Source organism: Anolis carolinensis, chromosome 4, assembly GCF_035594765.1.
Source record: "Anolis carolinensis isolate JA03-04 chromosome 4, rAnoCar3.1.pri, whole genome shotgun sequence".
NCBI lineage: Eukaryota > Metazoa > Chordata > Lepidosauria > Squamata > Dactyloidae > Anolis > Anolis carolinensis.
Window position 1 is genome coordinate 2,832,870 of NC_085844.1, and position 19,362 is coordinate 2,852,231.

Below are 19,362 nucleotides of genomic sequence, written 5' to 3' on the forward strand. Positions count from 1 at the left end.
CTATTGATTGTTGTAAGCCACCCCAAGTCCCTTCGGGGGGGAGGGGGCGGGGTATAAATATAATTTATTGTTATTGTTGTTGTTGTTGTTGTTGTTGTTGACACAGAGTATGACACAGCAAATGAGATATATGCTGGATTTCGTATTACAGTAGAGTCTGACTTATCCAAGCCTCGCCTACCCAAGCCTCTGGATTATCCAAGCCATTTTTGTAGTCAATGTTTTCAATATATCATATTTTGGCGCTAAATTCATAAATACAGTAATTACAGCATAACATTACTGCGTATTGAACTACCTTTTCTGTCAAATTTGTTGTATAACATGATGTTTTGGTGCTTAATTTGTAAAATCATAACCTAATTTGATGTTTAATAGGCTTTTCCTTAATCCCACCGTATTATCCAAGATATTCGCTTATCCAAGCTTCTGCCGGCCCGTTTAGCTTGGATAAGTGAGACTCTACTGTATTATTGTTGCTAATACTATTATTATTACTATTATTATTATTATTATTATTATTATTATTATTGACACAAAGACAGAGTATGACACAGCAAACAAGATAGATATGCCGGATTTCGTATCACAAAATCACAAGTCGAACCCTTCCCAAGCGTTTTGGATTGCGTGATGTATTTTCGGATGATGCGAACAGATCCCAGTCAGGTGGTCTTTTGCAGTTGGCAGATCGTGATTTTGTCAATGTTTATTGTTTTTAAATACCATCTGAGATCTTTTGGCAGGGCACCCAGTGTGCCCATCACCACCGGGACCACCTATAAGCTGAGGGGCGAAAGGAAGGGGCCTGAGGTTTTTGGAATGGTGGGAGTTGGAGGGCCAAAGTTTGCCCATGCCTGTTATAGAAAGTTCCTGGCATGTCCACCTATCTCCCAATGGCATATCCACACTGGGCCGGGATTGAGGGCCAAGCCCCAGCAAGCAAATGTGAACCTAGTGCCTACCTTGGTCGGCCATGGCGGTCTCGATGTAGTCCAAGGTGGCGTCATCCTCACAGAGGTCGTAGGGCATGTTCCCATCCGAGTTGACGGCCAGCAGGTTGGCGCCTCTGGAAAAGGAAAGGGGGGTGGGTTACGGTGAGGCCGTGAACAGGCTGGCATTCGGTTTGCCCTGCGGCTGCATCCAAGTCGGGCTGCCAGCGAGTGTAACAGATACACGGAGTTATTTCTGGGTGAGAGGTGTGCGCAAGACACACATGCTCCGTGGGCAGTGCCCAGGCAAGCTTGGGTTTCTTCTTTCCTGCCTCCCACGTGTCACTTGGCAGGGGAAGTGGCTCAAATAGTGTTCCTCTCACCCAGCATCACACTGCTTCCTCTACAACTTGCAACGGGGAGTCATACAATCACAAGAGTTGGAACTGAGCTGCAGAAGAGATTCCACCTAAACATTATCCTGGTGGGAAGAGCCGTTTAGCAGTGGAATCTGCTGCTGCCTTGGAGTCTTTCCATCTCTGCGTTAGGTAATTCCGAAAAGGAAAAAAAGCACTGAAAATGTAAATTTGCAGCAACAGCAACAGCAGAAAGTTTTTAGTAAATCAGATGCTTCTTGAGCACAGCAAAAGAGTGAGTGAGGTTCAGCAATTACAGGAGCAAAGTCAAGTTTTAAAAGTGTTACTGAAAAAGTGCAGAAGTGTTACTGAAAGAACTACATTTCTATATAAGAAAGCCAGGACTATCTAGCTATCTGAAGCAGACATCTCGTTTCTCTCCATGCTCACAGGAAAAGAACAAAACGGAGAACTCCAGAGGCTAGCCATGTGGTCTTGAAACTTTGAATAAAAAGAGGTGTGTCCCTGACAGTATTCATCTGACAATCAGGAGAAATAGCAGGAGAGAATAGAGAGACAGACAGACACAGAGGGTAATGGGGAAACGCTTTCCTGCCAGCTAAATCAGCTATTTGTCTATTTATTAATTTATTTATTTACAGCATTTATATTCCGCCCTTTGTTTGTTTGAACAAAGACAAACAAACATAGGCTCCGAGCGGGCCTCGAACTCATGACCTCCTGGTCAGAGTGATTCATTGCAGTGATTCATTGCAGCTGCTCTCCAGCCTGCGCCACAGCCCGAGCCCATCTGCTTGTTGAGGACAAAAACCTATGCAGGATGTGGTTGAGTTCCAACATTCCTGAGGTCTTTAAGCAGAGGCTGGATGGACATCTGCTGGAAGTGCTTGTATGGCGACTTCATGGAGGGCAGAAAGTGGTTGGACTGGATGACCCTTGGGTGCCTCTCCTATAATTCTGTACACCTGTCTCCACCTCCCTAGTGTTCAAACTTTCCTTTACTCAGAGAATGATGTATGAGCCAGAAGAAGCAACAGAAATTACTAAGTGGGACCATTTATGTGGCAAGCCAAGGAAATCCACTGTCACAGGGAAAAGCCTCCTCTCTCCAATGTGACTCTTCCAAGAAATTCTCTCCTGCTGGCCGGGATGAAGCCTTACTTACCGGAGATCCCCGAGGGCCGCCAACAGTGCGAACGATAGAGTTACCTGGCCGACAATATAACCCCATTAAATATTTACAGCCCTACAAGCCAGACCCAAAGCAATTACACCAGAGATGGACGACATGACCTCGATTTTGGGTGAGGCAAGGAAGTGGCGGAGGATGCCACCTTGGGAAGGGTACGGGGGGCTTTATTATGGTTGGTGGAATAGGGATGGCTTGCTCCCGTTACAGTGGAGAGACATTCGTGAAATCCTAGAATCCTAGAATTTAAACACACCCGAAGAGCTATCCAGTCCAGTCCCATTCTGCCACACAAGGAGATAAAATCCTGTCAGTTGGTTGATTGAGACAAATCACCTCCCCGGTCTCAATTCCTCCTCCGACAATTCTGGTTATCTGCTCAGAATTTATTTATTTTATTTATTACAGCATTTGTATCCCGCCCTTCTCACCCAAGAGGGGACTCAGGGCGGCTTACAATAAAAGCACATATATAAAAATAATATAATACATTGCAATTCAATTAAAATTAATTACATTAGACACTCATAAAGATACACTTATAACACACGGAATTAATTTGCTTCACAACTTCTTTTCAGCTTCCAAGCAGGCTTGGAATCAAGGAATTGAGACCGGGAAGGTGATTTGTTTCAATCAACCAACTGACATGGGTTATGGGCCCAGCACGCTTTACTAGCAAAAGAAGCGAACTATAGCTGGCACTCCATTCTTGCAATTGTTCTTACAACAATAGCAAGGATTGCAGCAGAGGATGGTTACGATCCATCGATCTCTGGGTTCTGAGCAGACAAAATCGTCAGAGGAGGAATTGAGACCGGGAAGGCGATTCGTCTCAATCAACCAACTGACAAATCCAAGCCCTCCTACAGATGGTCAGCCATTGTGGAATCTGCAACAGCAGATTTCATTGTCTAACCGTTCTCAACTTCTTCCGAGTATTTAGGTGGAATCTCTTTTCTGTTAGTTTGAATGAAATACCCCATGGTTCAGGCTGGATCTTCATTGTAGGTCCAGCCTCAGCCTCTGGAGCAGCAGAAGTCACATTTAACCACTCCTCGATGTGGCATCTTTTCGGATATTTAAACATGGCTCTCATGCCCCCTTCTCTTCTCCAAGCAAAACATCCACAGCAACCTCAGCTGCTCTTCAAAGGATTCATGGTTTTCAGAACTTGGGCCATTTTGTTTGCCCTTCTCTGGACCCCTTCCATCTTGTCCATCTCCTTCTTGAATTGCTTTGCCACAACTGCTTCCAGATGAAGCCTGACCGAAGCAGAATAGAACAGGACTATGACTTTCCTTCATTTAGACCAGGCATGGGCAAACTTTGGCCCTCCAAGTGTTTCAGACTTCAATTCCTACCATTCCTACCGGTCCAAAACACCTGGCCCAAAACATCTGGAGGGCCCAAGTTTGCCCATGCCTGTTACAGAGCCACTGTCAGAAGGCAGCTTGAGCATTGAGACATGCCATAATCTCTCATCCTCAGATGGCAGCAAGGGCAAGCCTCCTCTGAAGAAACCCGGCCAAGGAAATTTTGGAAAGAGTTGCCATAGCTGAAGGTTGTAGCCTTGGTACTGCAGCCTCCCCATTCAAGTGTCCAACAAGCTGGTGCTTCCTTGGATGACTCAAAGCGACCCATTTAAGGAATCAGGTTTCAAACAGGGATGTGTTATTGACCCAACCTTATTTTTCATCTTCATCGCTATGATACTTCATTGTGTTGATGGGAAGCTTCCCACCAGAGTGGAAATTATCAGTCAGACAGATGGCAAGCTATTTAACCTCAGCAGTTTGAAAGCCAAAGCCAAGGTCACAACCACATCTGTTATAGAGCTCCAATATGCCGATGATAACGTAGTCTGTGCACATTCAGAAGAAGACTTACAAGCCACTCTAAACATCTTTGCAGAAACATACGAGAAGCTCGGCCTCTCATTGAACACTGAGAAAACCAAAGTGCTCTTCCAGCAAGTACCAGCCAATCCCTCTGCAAGGCCAGAAATACACCTTAAGGGTGTAACGTTAGAAAATGTCAATCATTTCCACTCCCTTGGCAGCCACCTCTCCACAAAAGTCAACATTGACACGGAAATACAACACCGCCTGAGCGCTGCATGTGCAGCATTTTTCCGAATGAAGCAGAGAGTGTTTGATGATCAGAACATCTGTAGAGATGTTACTTGTTTATAAAGCCATTGTCCTCCCAACCCTGCTCTACGCCTGCAAAACATGGACAGTCAATAGATGTCACTCTCAACTCTTGGAGCGATTCCATCAGCGTTGCCTCAGAAAAATCCTGCAAATCTCTTGGGAAGACAGGCGGACAAATGTCAGCGTGCTGGAAGAAGCAAAGACCACCAGCATTGAAGCGATGCTCCTACGCCATCAACTCCGCCGGACTGGCCACGTTGTCCGAATGCCCGATCACCGTCTCCCAAAGCAGTTGCTCTACTCCCAACTCAAGAACGAGAAATGTAATGTTGGTGGGCAGGAAAAGAGATTTAAAGATGGGCTTAAAGCCAACCTTAAAAACTGTGGCAGAGACACTGAGAACTTGGAAGCCCTGGCCCTTGAGCGCTCTAACTGGAGGTCAGCTGTGACCAGCAGTGCTGTGGAGTTTGAAGAGGCATGAATGGAGGGCGTAAGGGAGAAACACGCCAAGAGGAAAGCACATCAAGCCAACCCTGACCGGGACCGCCTTCCACCTGGAAACCAATGTCCTCACTGCAGAAGGGAGAACATGCAGATCAAGAATAGGTCTCTTCAGCCACCTATGGATACACCCCCAAGACCATCATCCTCAATTTATGAGGAATCGCCTAAGTAAGTAAGTAAAAGTAAGTAAAGGATGACTAGGTACTGGCTAGCAGATTCTGGGTATTTTCTTCCAAAAACATCAGCTCTGTGTGATGTGCTCTGGGTCTGCAAGAGCCCTGTACCAGAAGATGTAAGCAGTGGACTCTGTACAGCATCTGACCCCCCAACAACCTGCTTCTCTCTCCACTTACCTCTCAATGAGCAGCTGCACCAGGCGAAGGTGTCCGCAGGTGGCAGCGGCATGAAGCGGGGTCCAGAGCTCGCTGTCGCAGGCGTTGATGTCCGCACCAGCTTCCAGTAGCAGCAGCACAATTTCCTTGTAGTCATCGATGCAACACTGAGAAAAAGTGGGACACACACAAAGAGAAGGCAATGAACACAAGCCCATGGAGGGCAGCAGTGGGTCTCTAGCCAAGCCACCTTCCTCCAAAGTCGTTCTTTCCATATCATAGAATTACATAAGAGACCACAGGGACAATTCAGTCCAGATCCCTTCTGCCAGGCAGGGACATATAATCCAAACCCTCCTCATAGACGGCCACCCAGCCTTTGCTTAAAATCCTCCAGTGGAGGAGATTCCACCAGACTCTAAGGCAGTAACATGGAGGGAATAAGATATATTCATGATATACACCTGTTATTATCTATGCTATCTCAATACAAACTCCAGCATCAGTGCCACACAAAGCGATACCCTCGTTTATAAGCAACAGCAGCAGAGATGGTTTATTACCGCCAGGCATTTCTTACATGGGACCCTGACCCCAGGGTTGCACTGAAGTGTTCTTTCTGGTCAGCAGTAAGGTCATGAGGTCCTTATATTTATGTCTCTTTTGTTTCCTATGTGGCCAGTATACTTTCTCTTGCAGATCCACAGCCTTCGTGCAGAAGCTGGTCCCAATAGCATCTCTATATGATTCTTATATAACTCCAGAGATTAAACCAAGATTTTTAAAAATTATGATGAATTTGTAAGAATGTGTAGTATATTCAGAGCAGGACTGACAGAGGGAGATATCAACCTACACTGTTGTCCATAAATCTTCCTACATGTAAACAAACACAGAATACCACCATCTGTGCTTCACTGATGGGGAAATGTGTTTTTTTTTTTAACTATACCTGAGTGAATGGTCTCAGTAGCTCCAACATAGTCAGCTCACTACCATCTACTACTACCACTGGCAATCCTTTCAGCTATTTATTAAGTCTTCACATAGAATAAGCTTCCAATTTAAACCATCTGTATTTTACTTCAAATGGACTGTTAACATTTTACCACTATATATGCACAAACATCCAAATAGTTCATTTTAGTGAAGCTTTTTTAACGTGTCAGAAGTAAGTTGAGAACATACTGCAAGTCTGGATTGCTGTGAGTCTTTCGGGCTGTCTGGCCATGTTCCAGAAGCTTTCTCTCCTGATGTTTCGCTCACATCTGTGGCAGGCATCCTCAGAGTCTATGAGGCCTGTTGGAAACTAGGCAAGTGAGGTTTATATATCTGTGTAAGGTCTAGGGTGGGAGAAAGAACTCTTGTCTGTTGGATGCAGGTGTGAATGTTGTAATTAATCACCTCAAGGCCTGGCTTCTTCCTGTATGAGAGAATCATGTATGGAACATGAAAGACACTGCAGGCTACTTCAACCAGAGAAGTCAGCCATAGCAGAGCACTCGATGAACCAACCTGGACACAGCATAGTATTTGAGAACACATAAATGCTGGACCACTCTCACTACCACCATGTCAGACTACCTAGAGAAGCCACTGAAATCCAGAAGCATGTGGACAATTTCAACAGAGAGGAGGAAACCATGAAAATGAACAAAATCTAGCTACCAGTATTACAAAAACTCTAAAATCAGAACAGTAAATAAAGAACAATGATCTGAAAACAGATAAATTCCAGACATGAAACAATCAGGGACAGCTAACACCTCCAAACAAAGGATTCTCCCAGACAGGAAGAAACCAGGCCTTGAGGCCACAGGGCCATCAAATGCTAATCAAGGTGATTAACTACAACATCCACACTTGCCTCCAGCAGACAAGTGTTCTTTCTCCCAACCTGGACCTTACAAAGATATATAAACCTCACTTGCCTAGTTTCCAACAGGTCTCATAGCCTCTGAGGATGTCTGCCACAGATGTGTGCGAAACATCAGGAGAGAAAACTTCTGGAACATGGCCAGACAGTCCGAAAGGTTCACAGCAACCCAGTGATTCCAGCCATGAAAGCCTTTGACAATATACTACAAGTCGTTTCTGGTGTGAGAGAATTAGCTGTCCACAGAGAAGCTGTCCAGGGGACGCCCAGATGTGATAGCTGGGAGGCTTCTCCCATGTCCCTGCAAGCTAGAGCTGACAGATGGAGCTCACCCCCTCTCACAAATTCCAACAGGCAACCTTCAGCAACTCAATCTTCAAGTCAGCAGTCCAGTCAGCACAAGAGATTAACCCATTACACCACCAAGGCTCCTAGAATCAGTTCTTGCTTCTAGTCTAAATTCTTAGTGATTCAAAACACCAAGCAGTAACAAGGAATTCCACTAAAGCTGGAAGGGACCCCCAAAGAGCATCCAGTCGGACCTCCTTCTGTCATGTAGGAAGACACAAACCAAGTCCTCCCAATGTTAGACAGCCAGTCTCTGTTTAAAGACTTACAAAGAAAGAGACTCAACCAGACTCCAAGGCAGCCCATAATCCACAATCCTGCCCAAGACCTTTCAAGTGAGGTCTAACCAAAGCAGAAGGGAGTGGGACTATGGCTTCCCTGGGCCCTAGACTCGTGTTCTTCTTGTGGTCCGAGTTCCCTTTCAGATGGACAATTTTTCAGGGCTCTGGCACCCAGAAAGGCTCAGGCTAAAGCGTATCATTCTCAAGCTTTTAAACAATGGCTGGATGGCCATCTGTTGAGGGTGCTTTGATTGTGCTTTCCTGCATGATGGGGGGTTGGACTGGATGGCCCATGTGGTAGTTGTGGTGATCTCTGAGCAGTTAGACTCAATTTAACCCTCTCTGGGGGAGATTCCACCAAAAATCAGCAGAGTAGCAAAAGCAAAGCTTTCAAATGGAACAGCTACTTAGGGCGAGCAAAGAGAAGCCTTTGACCATTTAGGATTGCAATGGAGTGCAGAGTCTCAATAAAAGTTCAAAAGGTATGTATTCAGGTAAAAAGAACTCCATTGTAGATAGAAAGGCTTGGGAGCTGTCTAGTCTACTCTAGACTGGTTTCTAAGGAAAAATAAGAAAGGAAAAATAACAAACATCTAAATAGTTACATCTTGCCAGGAGAGATGGCAGGACACTGCTTGTTAGCTAGAAGAACAAAGGGAGAAGAGAGAACCAAAATGGTTCCAACCTCATGGTCCAGTTTATTGGGGCCATAAAAGACATTCTGACCAATGAGAAGTTAGTGTCCCTGGAGATTCACATTTCTACTAACTTCTAAGTAAGGGATGTGATGTGAACAGGATAGAGTGAAACACAGTAAAGCCTGTCTAGGCATGCTTTGAAACAGGGAAAGGATTCCCTCAATCTATTATCTATCTGACTACATTTAGACTTGAGTAGTCCAGGATGATTCCCAACAGTGGTCTCTTCCAACTCTATGAGTCTAAGGATGCTGCTCATTCTTCCTTCTCCTTGCATGCCTCATTTTTTCCTTTTCACCCAAGAAAGGAATCTTCCTCGCAACCTCAGTGCAGTGGAAGTTGCAAGGTGCATCCCTGATCGAAATGCCACCGCAGAGGGCCAGGGCCTGGAGGACAGATGGCATTGGGCTGGAGGGAGGATTTGCATCCCTCCTCCGTCCCCTCACCTTCCTCCTGCAAGGACTGGAAGAAGCAGCCAGGATTAAAGGCTCAGCGAAGAGCATCTCTTTGCAAGATGTTCACACCACATGGGATCAGCAAAAAAGATTGGAGCAACTGAGGCTGCAAAAAAGTCCCTAAACTGCAAGAGGGGACAAGGGGAAGTGGGTTAGACACAAACTGGAAGGTTAATTCTTGAAAGGACCCAAGACTTCCTGCATCAGCATCATCCTTGGGATGAAAGACATGGAAAATGGGTTCTAGACCTGACAAATCCACCCAACAGTAAGCAATGGAGAAAATGAGACTAAGGGACTAAGGGAAAGAACCATAGAATCTCAGAGTTGAAAGGTATGCCAAGGCCATCCAGTCCAACACCTCCAACTCCCTTCTGCCAGGCAAGAAGACCATCATGCAAGCCCTCCCAACAGATGCTCATCCACAAAACGGGGGAGATACTTCCCAAATGCAAGAATCCTCTAAATACTGCTGTCTCGCAAAACCACAGCAGCTTAGTTGCAGCTTCTGGGTGCTTTTGGAAAATATAAGGCAGCCCACAATACATCATTATGACACTTGGTCCCTGGGACAAGAGAAAGTCCCATCTGAATAAAGGGTCCACCTCTATTCCAAAGTTCCTAAGGCTTAGGTGGAATCTCTTTTCATGTAGTTTGAATGCACTCAGTCACAGAATCATAGAGCTGGAAGGGACGGCAAGGCAGGAAAACACCATCAGAGCATTCCCATAAGATGGACCTCCAGCCCCTGCTTACAGACCTCTTACTATCATGAAGATGTTCCTAATATTTAGGTGGAAACTCTTTCCCTAAAATTTTAACCCATTGTTCGATTGTGTCCCAGTCTCTGGAGCAGCAAAAAACAAGTTTACCCTTTCCTCTATGGGAAATCCTTCCAGCTATTTAAACATGGCTCATCATCATCATCATCATCATCATCAAAAGTATTGGAAAATGAGCACGCAAAGATACTGTGGGACTTCCGAATCCAGACTGACGAAGTTCTGGAACACAACACACCAGAAATCACAGTTGTGGAAAAGAAAAAGGTTTGGATCATTGATGTCGCCATCCCAGGTGACAGTCGCATTGACGAAAAACAACAGGAAAAACTCAGCCGCTCTCAGGACCTCAAGATTGAACTTCAAAGACTCTGGCAGAAACCAGTGCAGGTGGTCCCGGTGGTGATGGGCACACTGGGTGCCGTGCCGAAAGATCTCAGCCGGCATTTGGAAACAATAGACATTGACAAAATCACGATCTGCCAACTGCAAAAGGCCACACTACTGGGATCTGCACACATCATCCGAAAATACATCACACAGTCCTAGACACTTGGGAAGTGTTCGACTTGTGATTTTGTGAAACGAAATCCAGCATATCTATCTTGTTTGCTGTGTCATATTAAAATAATAATAATAATAATAATAATCTTTATTTATATCCCACCCCATCTCCCGGAGGGGACTCAGAGCAGCTTACACGGGGCCAAGCCCAACCACATACAACAGAATACAACAATATAAAATACACAGTATAAAATACCACAATATAAAATACATAACAATCACAGTAAATCAACAACACAACTTCAACAGAATAAAAACATGGCCATGTTCTCTTTCAACCTTCTCTTCTCCAACCTAAACACAGCCAGATCCTTCTCAGAGGGATTCATGGCTTTCAGAACTTTGACCCTTTTGGTCATCATTCTTGGGACACCTTCCATTTTGTCCATCTCTTTCTTGAATTGTGGTGCACAGACAGGGTTATTATTCTGGGTGAGAACTGGCAGAAGCAGAACAGAGTAGGACAATGACTTCTTTGAATCTAGACACAAAACTCCTGTTGATGCAATATAGAGATGCATTAGCCTTTTTTGCTGCTGCATCACACTCCTGGCTCATGTTCAGCTTGTGATCTACTGAGACTCCTAGATCCCTTTCCCATGGACTGTTTCCAAGCCAGTGTCACCCATGCTACATCTGTGCATTTCATTTTTATTGCCAAAGTCTAGAACCAGACATTTCTCCCTGTTGAAGTTCATTTAGCAAGTTTTGGCCCAGCTCTCTTGTCTGTTAAGGTCGCTTTGGATCACAATCCTATCCTCCAAGGTATTCGCCATCCCTCCCAATTTGCATCCCAGCAGCATCTTGTGGGGAGAGGCACAGCAAGAAAGGATTTACCATTAATAATGTGGACACCTGGAAGGTGAAAAGCAGGCACTCAACTCACCTGATGCAATGCAGTGAGACCATCTTCGTTGTACAAATTGGGATCGAGGCCATTCTGAAGGAACTGCCGCACTGCAAAAGAGGAAGAGACCACTGAAAGGGCTGCATGAGCTGTGGCAGGTAAAGTGGCATCAAACCGCATTAATTCTGCAGTGAAGATGCACTGAGAGAGTCCCAGTGGGACAAGAGGGAGCAAACCAATCAGCCTGGGTTCGTCTCTGGCTCTGACTGAAAAAGGTAATGATTTTTGCCTTGGATGCCCTGCAGGATGGAACATCATCTGCCCTGTGTGACCTTAAGCCCTGAAAACACAGGGCAGGCACTTCATATGGTCAAACGAGAACCAAATTCGAAAAAGAACCTTTACAGGAGAAAATCTGACCCACACCAGCTTTAAAATAGCCAACGTTCACAACCTTTTCAGAGAGGTATAGCAGATCCCCTGAAGATGAAGATTTCCCCCAATTCCTTGGTTATACCAAGTGTTTTTCACAGGCAGTGCCTGATCTGCAAACATCTGACTTACATCCGACTCCTAGTTAAGAATCAGGCTGAGATAACAGGAAGTGAGAGAAATCCACCCCTCGGAAGGGAAATGGCTCCTGGGGGAAAGGGGTCCCCACTGAAGCTTTATCTCCAATCCTTGTTTCCACAAGCCACATTTTGCAAAATCCAAGCATCATAGTGACAGGGGATGATGTGGTGCAGAGTGGATTCCAAAATTCATCATCCCGGTCTCACCTCCTTCTCCAGACTGTATTCCCATGCGGAGAATCAGCACTGGTCAAGAAAACACTCCAGCAGGCGAAGTCCAACTGTTGATTAACTTTATTTACATAACTATTTACAGTTTGCATTTCTCGGCTTCAGAGCATAGCATTCATAGTCCATCTTCAGCGAATGCTCAAGCCGAACTCAACAGATAAGATAAGAAACACATTCCTCTGTCCAGAGGAAGTTCCGACCCCCAAAGGCCGGAAGTCATGCCTGATAGGTCATAGCAATCACAACAGGCTGTCAGTCAAAACTAGCCTGCTGTTAACTATTTCATTACTGAAAAATACACACTCTTGCTCATCAGCAGTAAACACTTGATTTACATTTCATACAAATACAACCATACTCCAACAATTAGGAATAGAAAATGAGGGGAAATCTTCTGAACAGTACAACCAACACCCTTCTCCATACGATCCAAAGCTTGCATATATATCTATATCTATATATACATATATTTGGAGTTACACTTAAAACATGCACACAACCACACAAAACTCCAGTGATGCCGACCATGAAATCCTTCGACAATACAGCTTTAGAAATAATTTTGAAAGGAAAAAATCAAAGCAGCAAAAGATTCTCTTGCCACAGGAGTAAAGAACCAAAGTCCTGCCTGTATTGAATCCTAGAGTTGGAGGGGATCCCAAGGGCCATCCAGTCCAACTCTATCCCACCAGGGAGGAAAACACCACCCAAGCCCTCTTGATAGATGGCCATCCAGCCTCTGTTTAACACCCACCGGACTCCCAGGCGGCATCTTCCACTCTTGAACAGCAACTTCTGTCATGAAGTTCTTCTTTAAGTCTAGGTGGAGCCTCTTTTCTGCAGTCTGGACCCATGATTCCATTGTTTCCTAGTCTATGGAGAAATGGGAAGCAAGCTTGCCCCTTTCTCCTCAATGGGACATCCTTTCCAAAAGTTAAACATCTCTCGTGTCCCCTTCCCTTAGTCTTTTCTTCTACAAGCTAAACAGACCCAGCTCCCTCAGCTGCTCCTCAGAAGATTAATAGATTTCAGATCTTTGGCCATGTTGGCCACCCTTCTCCAGACCCTTCTAGCTTGTCCATATCCTTTCTGAATTGTTCTGCCCAAAATTGGGACTATTCCTTCCCTCAACCTGGACACTAGGATCCTCTTGATGCAGCCTAGAATTGCACTGGCATTTTTAGCTGTCGCATCACACTCTTGGCTCATGCCAAGCTTGTGGTCTGCTAAGACACAAAATTATCCCAGGTGAGGCCTGACTAAAGTAGAAGAGGGTGGGACTACGACTTTCCTTGATCTGGATACTATATTCCTTGATGCAGATTAGAATCACATTGGGTTTTAATACTGCTGCATCACAGGTAACATGATCTTTTCCTGCTGACGGACAGAGAGCAATTTGAAGGTTAATCTAGCTGTCTGGAGGACTCCAAAACAAGACTCCTCGGCAAGCCCAAAAAATTTGACCACAGCCTTTTTGGACAGTCACTCCAAATATCCCCCAGCCACATATGCTGGGAATGGCAGTCCCAAAAGAAGAAGACGCTTCCCGAAGCTCAGAAGAATTGCCAAGGAATCCCAGTTTCGGAGGAAGGAAGCAAGAAGGAACTGGCAAAACTGGAAGATGCTCAGAAGCTTGTAAGGCTTTCCAGATGAAGGTGCAGCCGAGGGGCTGGATCTGTGCCAAAGCCACCATCTAATCCAACACAGCCGGCCGGGAAAGTGATGCCGAGCCCCACGCCTCTGTGTGCAAGAAGGGCAATGTTCCCAAGCAGGAGCCGCTCCTGGCCAGGGTAAACTTGGCAGCGGAAAGAGGAAGGGGAGCCGCCGCACCGAAGGAAAACACCTGAAGTCACGGCGGCAGTGACAAGATCCGGCTCAACTGCAAACCGGTTTCTTTCCCAGGCTGAAGAAGGCTCAAGAGCAGCCCATGCGTAGCTGGGGAAGACCAGAAAGGCTTTTAAGGAGGAGGCATTTGGAGAGGCAAAGCAGACCAGGAAAGCACAAGAAACCATTGAACCAGGTTGAGCATCCTTTATCCAAAAGTGCTGCAGATCTGGAATGCCAATCTTTGTTTACAGAAAGTCCCCAACTTACAAAAATACAACTTACAAACAACTCCTAGTTAAGACAACAGGAAGTGAGAAGAGTCTCTGCCTTGGAAGGAAAATCCGCTCCTGGGAGAGTTATCATCATGGGAAAAGGGGTCTCCACTGAAGATTTATCCCTAATTTTTGATTCTACAAGTCATTTTTTTCCAAATTCAATTATCACAGGGGCAGAAAGTGAGGTGAAATTTTCTGAACAAGGGCAAAGACAGCAAAACAAACACCACAGGGGTGTTCACCCTTCCCTATGCTATAATAATAATAATAATAATAATAATAATAATAATAATAATAATAATAATAATAATAATGGTTTTATTTCTTGCCCACCTCTCCTCGAGGTTCAAAGAGGGTTACAGCATTACTAAAACATAAACAAACACATAATCATTTTAAAACACTCCGTAAAATACATGTATTAAAATATATTTACATAAAATACATATTAAAATACACAAAACAAAAATCAGTGGAGTTTAAAATGCATCATTAAAATTGTCTGGGTAGGCCTTGTATGTGTGTGTGTGTGTGTGTGTGTGTATGTATGCATACACACACATGTATATGTATAAATGTGTGTGTGTATATGTATGTATGTGTGTGTGTGTTTATGTGTATGTATGTATATACTGTATATGGATATGGCTGGAGGTACACTTTAAAAAATCCTGTTCCAACTTACATACAAATGCATTCCAACTTAAGAACAAACCCACAGAGCCAATCTTGTTCATGACGATGTGGACTGCCTGTATAAGGTTCTAATGAATCATATATGGTCCTAATGAAAGCCCCTTCAGATACTGGAAACATGCCTGGCTTGGAAAGTCACCTTACTTGGCCAGACTGTTTTTCTGCAAAAGTTTGCCTTTTCGGGCAAATAAAGGCAACCGAAAAGAGCTTGGGATAACATTAGGGAAGAGTGAGAGCAGAGTAGGCCACTTTGCCTACCTTCATTGTACAGCAGGCATGGGCAAACTTGGGCCCTCCAGGTGTTTTGGACTTCAACTCCCACAATTCCGAACAGCCTACCGGCTGTTCGGAATTGTGGGAGCTGAAGTCCAAAACACCTGGAGGGCCCAAGTTTGCCACTGCCTGTTCTCCAGTGTATATGTAATCCCAGTTTCATGGAAGGGGAAGCTGTCAGCCCGCTTCTGGGTATCTGTGCCGGAGCTTCTAAGGGCAGCACTTGCCGCTAAGCCAGAACAGCTTGTTCCAGACTCCCTGTGTGTGTCCAGTGTAAACTAACCTGGCACACCCACGGGATATATACAAATACACACACGCATCCTCCTGCTTTGAGGCCTCCTCTCTTTGCCAAAAGCCAGCCTTGCCATAGGAAGAACCCCAAGTGTAAAGGTATATAATTGAAACCACAGTCAGGATTGAGCACACAATCTCATTTCTGATTTCACTGTATGGTGATAGAAGATTGCCAGGCAAGATAACTGATAGGAAGGAAATCAACTTGTGGAATCAGATTCCTGGAGTTCGAGGAGACCCCAAGGGCCATCAAGTCCATCCCCTTCTGCCATACAGGAATACTCAATTGAGTCCTCCCAACAGATGACCATCCAGCCTCTATTTAAAAGGCATCAGAGAAAGAGACTCAACAAGATTCCCAGGCAGCAGCAGATTCCACAGTCAAATTCCTCTGGCCATCAGGACTTTTTCCTAACAGTTAGATAGAATCTTTTTTCCTGGAGTTTCAAACCGGAGACATCTACAGTACTACCCTGTTTCCCCGAAAATATGACATCCCTGAAAAATAAGACCTAGTAGAGGTTTTGCTGAATTGCTAAATATAAGGCCTCCCGCGAAAGTAAGACATAGCAAAGTTTTTGTTTGGAAGCATGCCCGGCGCCTGCCAAACAGAAGACCAGAGCATGCAGGATTGGTAAATGTACATACCAGTTGTACATGGAAATAATGGTAGTAACAAGAAATTCTTGATAGAATTCAGTTGGTCTGGTTATGCTGGTTTGTGAGGACAACGACTGTACAGTATATAATAAATGTTCATTTTTTTTGTTAAACAATAAATGGGAATTCTTCTTCATGGAAAAATAAGACATCCCCTGAAAATACGACCTAGCACATCTTTGTGAGCAAAAATTAATATAAGACACTGTCTTATTTTCGGGGAAACACGGTATTTATTATTTATTTATTTACAGTATTTATATTCCGCCCTTCTCACCCCGAAAGGGACTCAGGGCAGATCACATTACACATATAGGTAAACATTCAATGCCTTTTAACATAGAACAAAGACAAGACAAACATAAACTCCGAGCGGGCCTCGAACTCATGACCTCCTGGTCAGAGTGATTCATTGCAGCTGGTTACAGCTGGCTTGCTCTCCAGCCTGCGCCACAGCCCGAGCCCAACTACGCTTAGGCCGAAAAAATAAATATATGGAATTCACAGATCTAGGATAGAGGACACTTGGTTGAAAACAGTCCAGGGGAAATGGATCTAGGAGTCTTAGTAGACATCAAGCTGAACAGAAGCCAAGAGAGAGAAGTGGCAGCTAAAAACGTCAATAAAACTCTAGGCTGTATCAATAGGGGGATAGTTATGGCCAAAACAAGTCAAGAAAGAGATGGACAAGATGGAAGATGACCATCATGATCGTAGGTCTGGAAACTATGAATCCCCCTCAGGAACGGCTGAGAGAGCTGGTGATGTTTTTCTAGGAGAAAAGAAAGCTGAGAGTAGAGCCATGCTTAAATAACTCACATTTGCAAAGTTGAGAGAATGTGACTTGCCCAAAGTCCCCAGGAACCCTCTGGCAAAGTTTATCTACTTCGCAAAAGCCTTAGTCACTCACAGAAGAAGAAGAAAGGAAGCTCGGTTGTATACAATTAGTGCTTGTCGCGAACTAACATAGAAGATTAAACCCACATACCAAACGCCAAGAAACATGCACGGTACAAATTGCCAGCTATGCAATACCTGTGTTGGGTGGCTTCTAATTCCACAGGAAGAATTTTAATCAAAGGGATTAAAAAGGATTAGCACTTGTTTGGAGATGATCAAAATCCAAAGCTGAAGGGCAGTTTGAGCCAGCCGCCCTTAACTGGTGGTTTATTACATTTGTGCATATTGAGACTCTTGTGTACAGGCACTCAATCTTGTAGAACACATACACACAAAGGTCTCGTATAAACAGAAACATATACAACAAGGTCTCCCGATTTCTTGTGCTTTCTTATATATCTTTTGTACTTCTCTTGTTTTCAGAGCCTTTTATTTCCAAATCCAGGGAAAAGGGCCTTTTCGCTCTTTGGTCCAAGGCTGTATCTATAGCAGTTTGATATTACATAAACCACCCTGGCACAAAGCTAAAGAATACTGGGATTTGTAGTTTTGTGAGATACTCTTTCTGGTATGAGAGCTCTAATGCCATGACCCACTACAAATCCCAGCATGCCATAGGATGGTGATGATGGGCATGATGGTGTTAATTTCAATCCCGCTTCCATCTCGAAAAAGACACAAAGCTGCTCACGGCATTAAAAAACAACATAATTGAAAATCCGCAACATAAAGATATGAAAGTAGAATTAAACATGGAAATAAAAACACTTAAAATAATTTAAATGCTATACAGCAGCCCCTAGCTCTGGGTTGCTGTGAGTTTTTTTGGGCTGTGTGGCCATGTTCCAGAAGCATTCTCTCCTGATATTTCACCCACATCTATGGCAGGCATCTTCAGAGGTTGTGAGGTCTGTTGGAAACTAGGCAAGCGAGGTTTATATATCTGAGGGTATGCTTGATTCTGGCCACAGGTGGAGCAGCTGCTTCATTATCCACTGTGACGCAGAGTCCTTGAATACTTCCTCATTCCAAACGCTGCTGGACGATTTTTATGCTGTTGTAAATTAGTTAAATTTGCCTCCCCACATAAGTGGTATCTAAATTTCCTACTTGATAGATGCAACTATCTTTTGGTTGCATAGTTCAACAACGAGCAGAGCTATTTTTTTATTTTAATGGTTGGGTGCTCACTCCGACATGGTATGGCCTCGAACTCATAGTGATTTATTGCAGCTGGCTACTAACCAGCCTGTGCCACAGCCCGGTGTTCAACCTGAGCAATATGGAATGGACGAGGTAATAGGCTGTGGCGCAGCTGGCTAGTAACCAGCTGCTATAAATCACTACTGACCGAGAAGTCATGAGTTCGAAGCCCGGGTCGGGTTAAGCCTCCGACCATTAATAGCCCCAGCTTGCTGTTGACCTATGCAGCCCCGAAAGACAGTTGCATCTGTCAATTAGGGAAATTTAGGGACACTTTATGCGGGAGGCTAATTTACAACACCATAAAACTGCCAGCAAAACACAAGGAAAGGAATGAGGAAGTACAGCCACTACTGGACGGTGAAGCAACAGCTCCCCCTGTGGCCGGAATCGTGAAGCTGGAAAAATGTTAAAATGCCTCTGAGTCTGTCTAATGTATGTTGTTTGTCTGTTGGCATTGAATGTTTGCCATATATGTATTCATTGTAATCCGTCCTGAGTCCCCTTCGGGGTGAGAAGGGCGGAATATAAATACTGTAAATAAAATAAATAAATAAATAAATAATAGGGGAAATGCAACCCAATATAGGTAAAGAAGTAGTTCAAGAATACCTGGCTACTCTAAATGCATTCAAGTCTCCAGGGCCAGGTGAACTGCATCCATGAGTATAGAAGGAAGTAGCAAAAGTCATTTCAGAGCCACTGACAATAATCTTTGAGGATTCTTGGGAACAGAAGAAGTCCCATTAGTTTGGAGGAGGGCCAATGTTGTCCCTGTCTTCAAGAAAGGAAAAAAATGAGGACCCAAACAATGACCGTCTAGAAGAATTTGCTCCTGCCTAGGAGTTTGGTGGAGTCTCCTTCTCTGGAGGCTCTTAAGCAAAGGGACTAGATGGCCAACTCTTGGGAGGGCTTGGTATGTGTCTTCCGGCCTGGAAGAACAGGGTAGGACTAGATGGCCCTTGGGGTCCCTTCCAACTCTAGGATCCTATGATTCCAGGGGACAGGAGATGACTGATGCAGGCAAAGTTTTGGGGAAATGTCTTCTCTACAGACAGACCCCGGACTGACTGCCAGGACC

At 44.6% G+C, this 19,362-nt stretch overlaps 1 protein-coding gene across 1 annotated transcript in view; it reads right to left on the minus strand.

The window, feature by feature from the left end:
- Nucleotides 1-19,362, minus strand: part of ppp1r16a (protein phosphatase 1 regulatory subunit 16A) — an 89,340-nt gene that overhangs the window by 20,137 nt on the left and 49,841 nt on the right. The window contains exons 4-6 of the mRNA XM_062979876.1: nucleotides 11,384-11,454; nucleotides 5,512-5,657; nucleotides 966-1,069 (exon numbers count right to left, since the gene is read on the minus strand). Of these exons, the coding sequence (XP_062835946.1) occupies nucleotides 966-1,069; nucleotides 5,512-5,657; nucleotides 11,384-11,454 (321 nt within the window). The remainder of the gene's footprint in view (nucleotides 1-965; nucleotides 1,070-5,511; nucleotides 5,658-11,383; nucleotides 11,455-19,362) is intronic.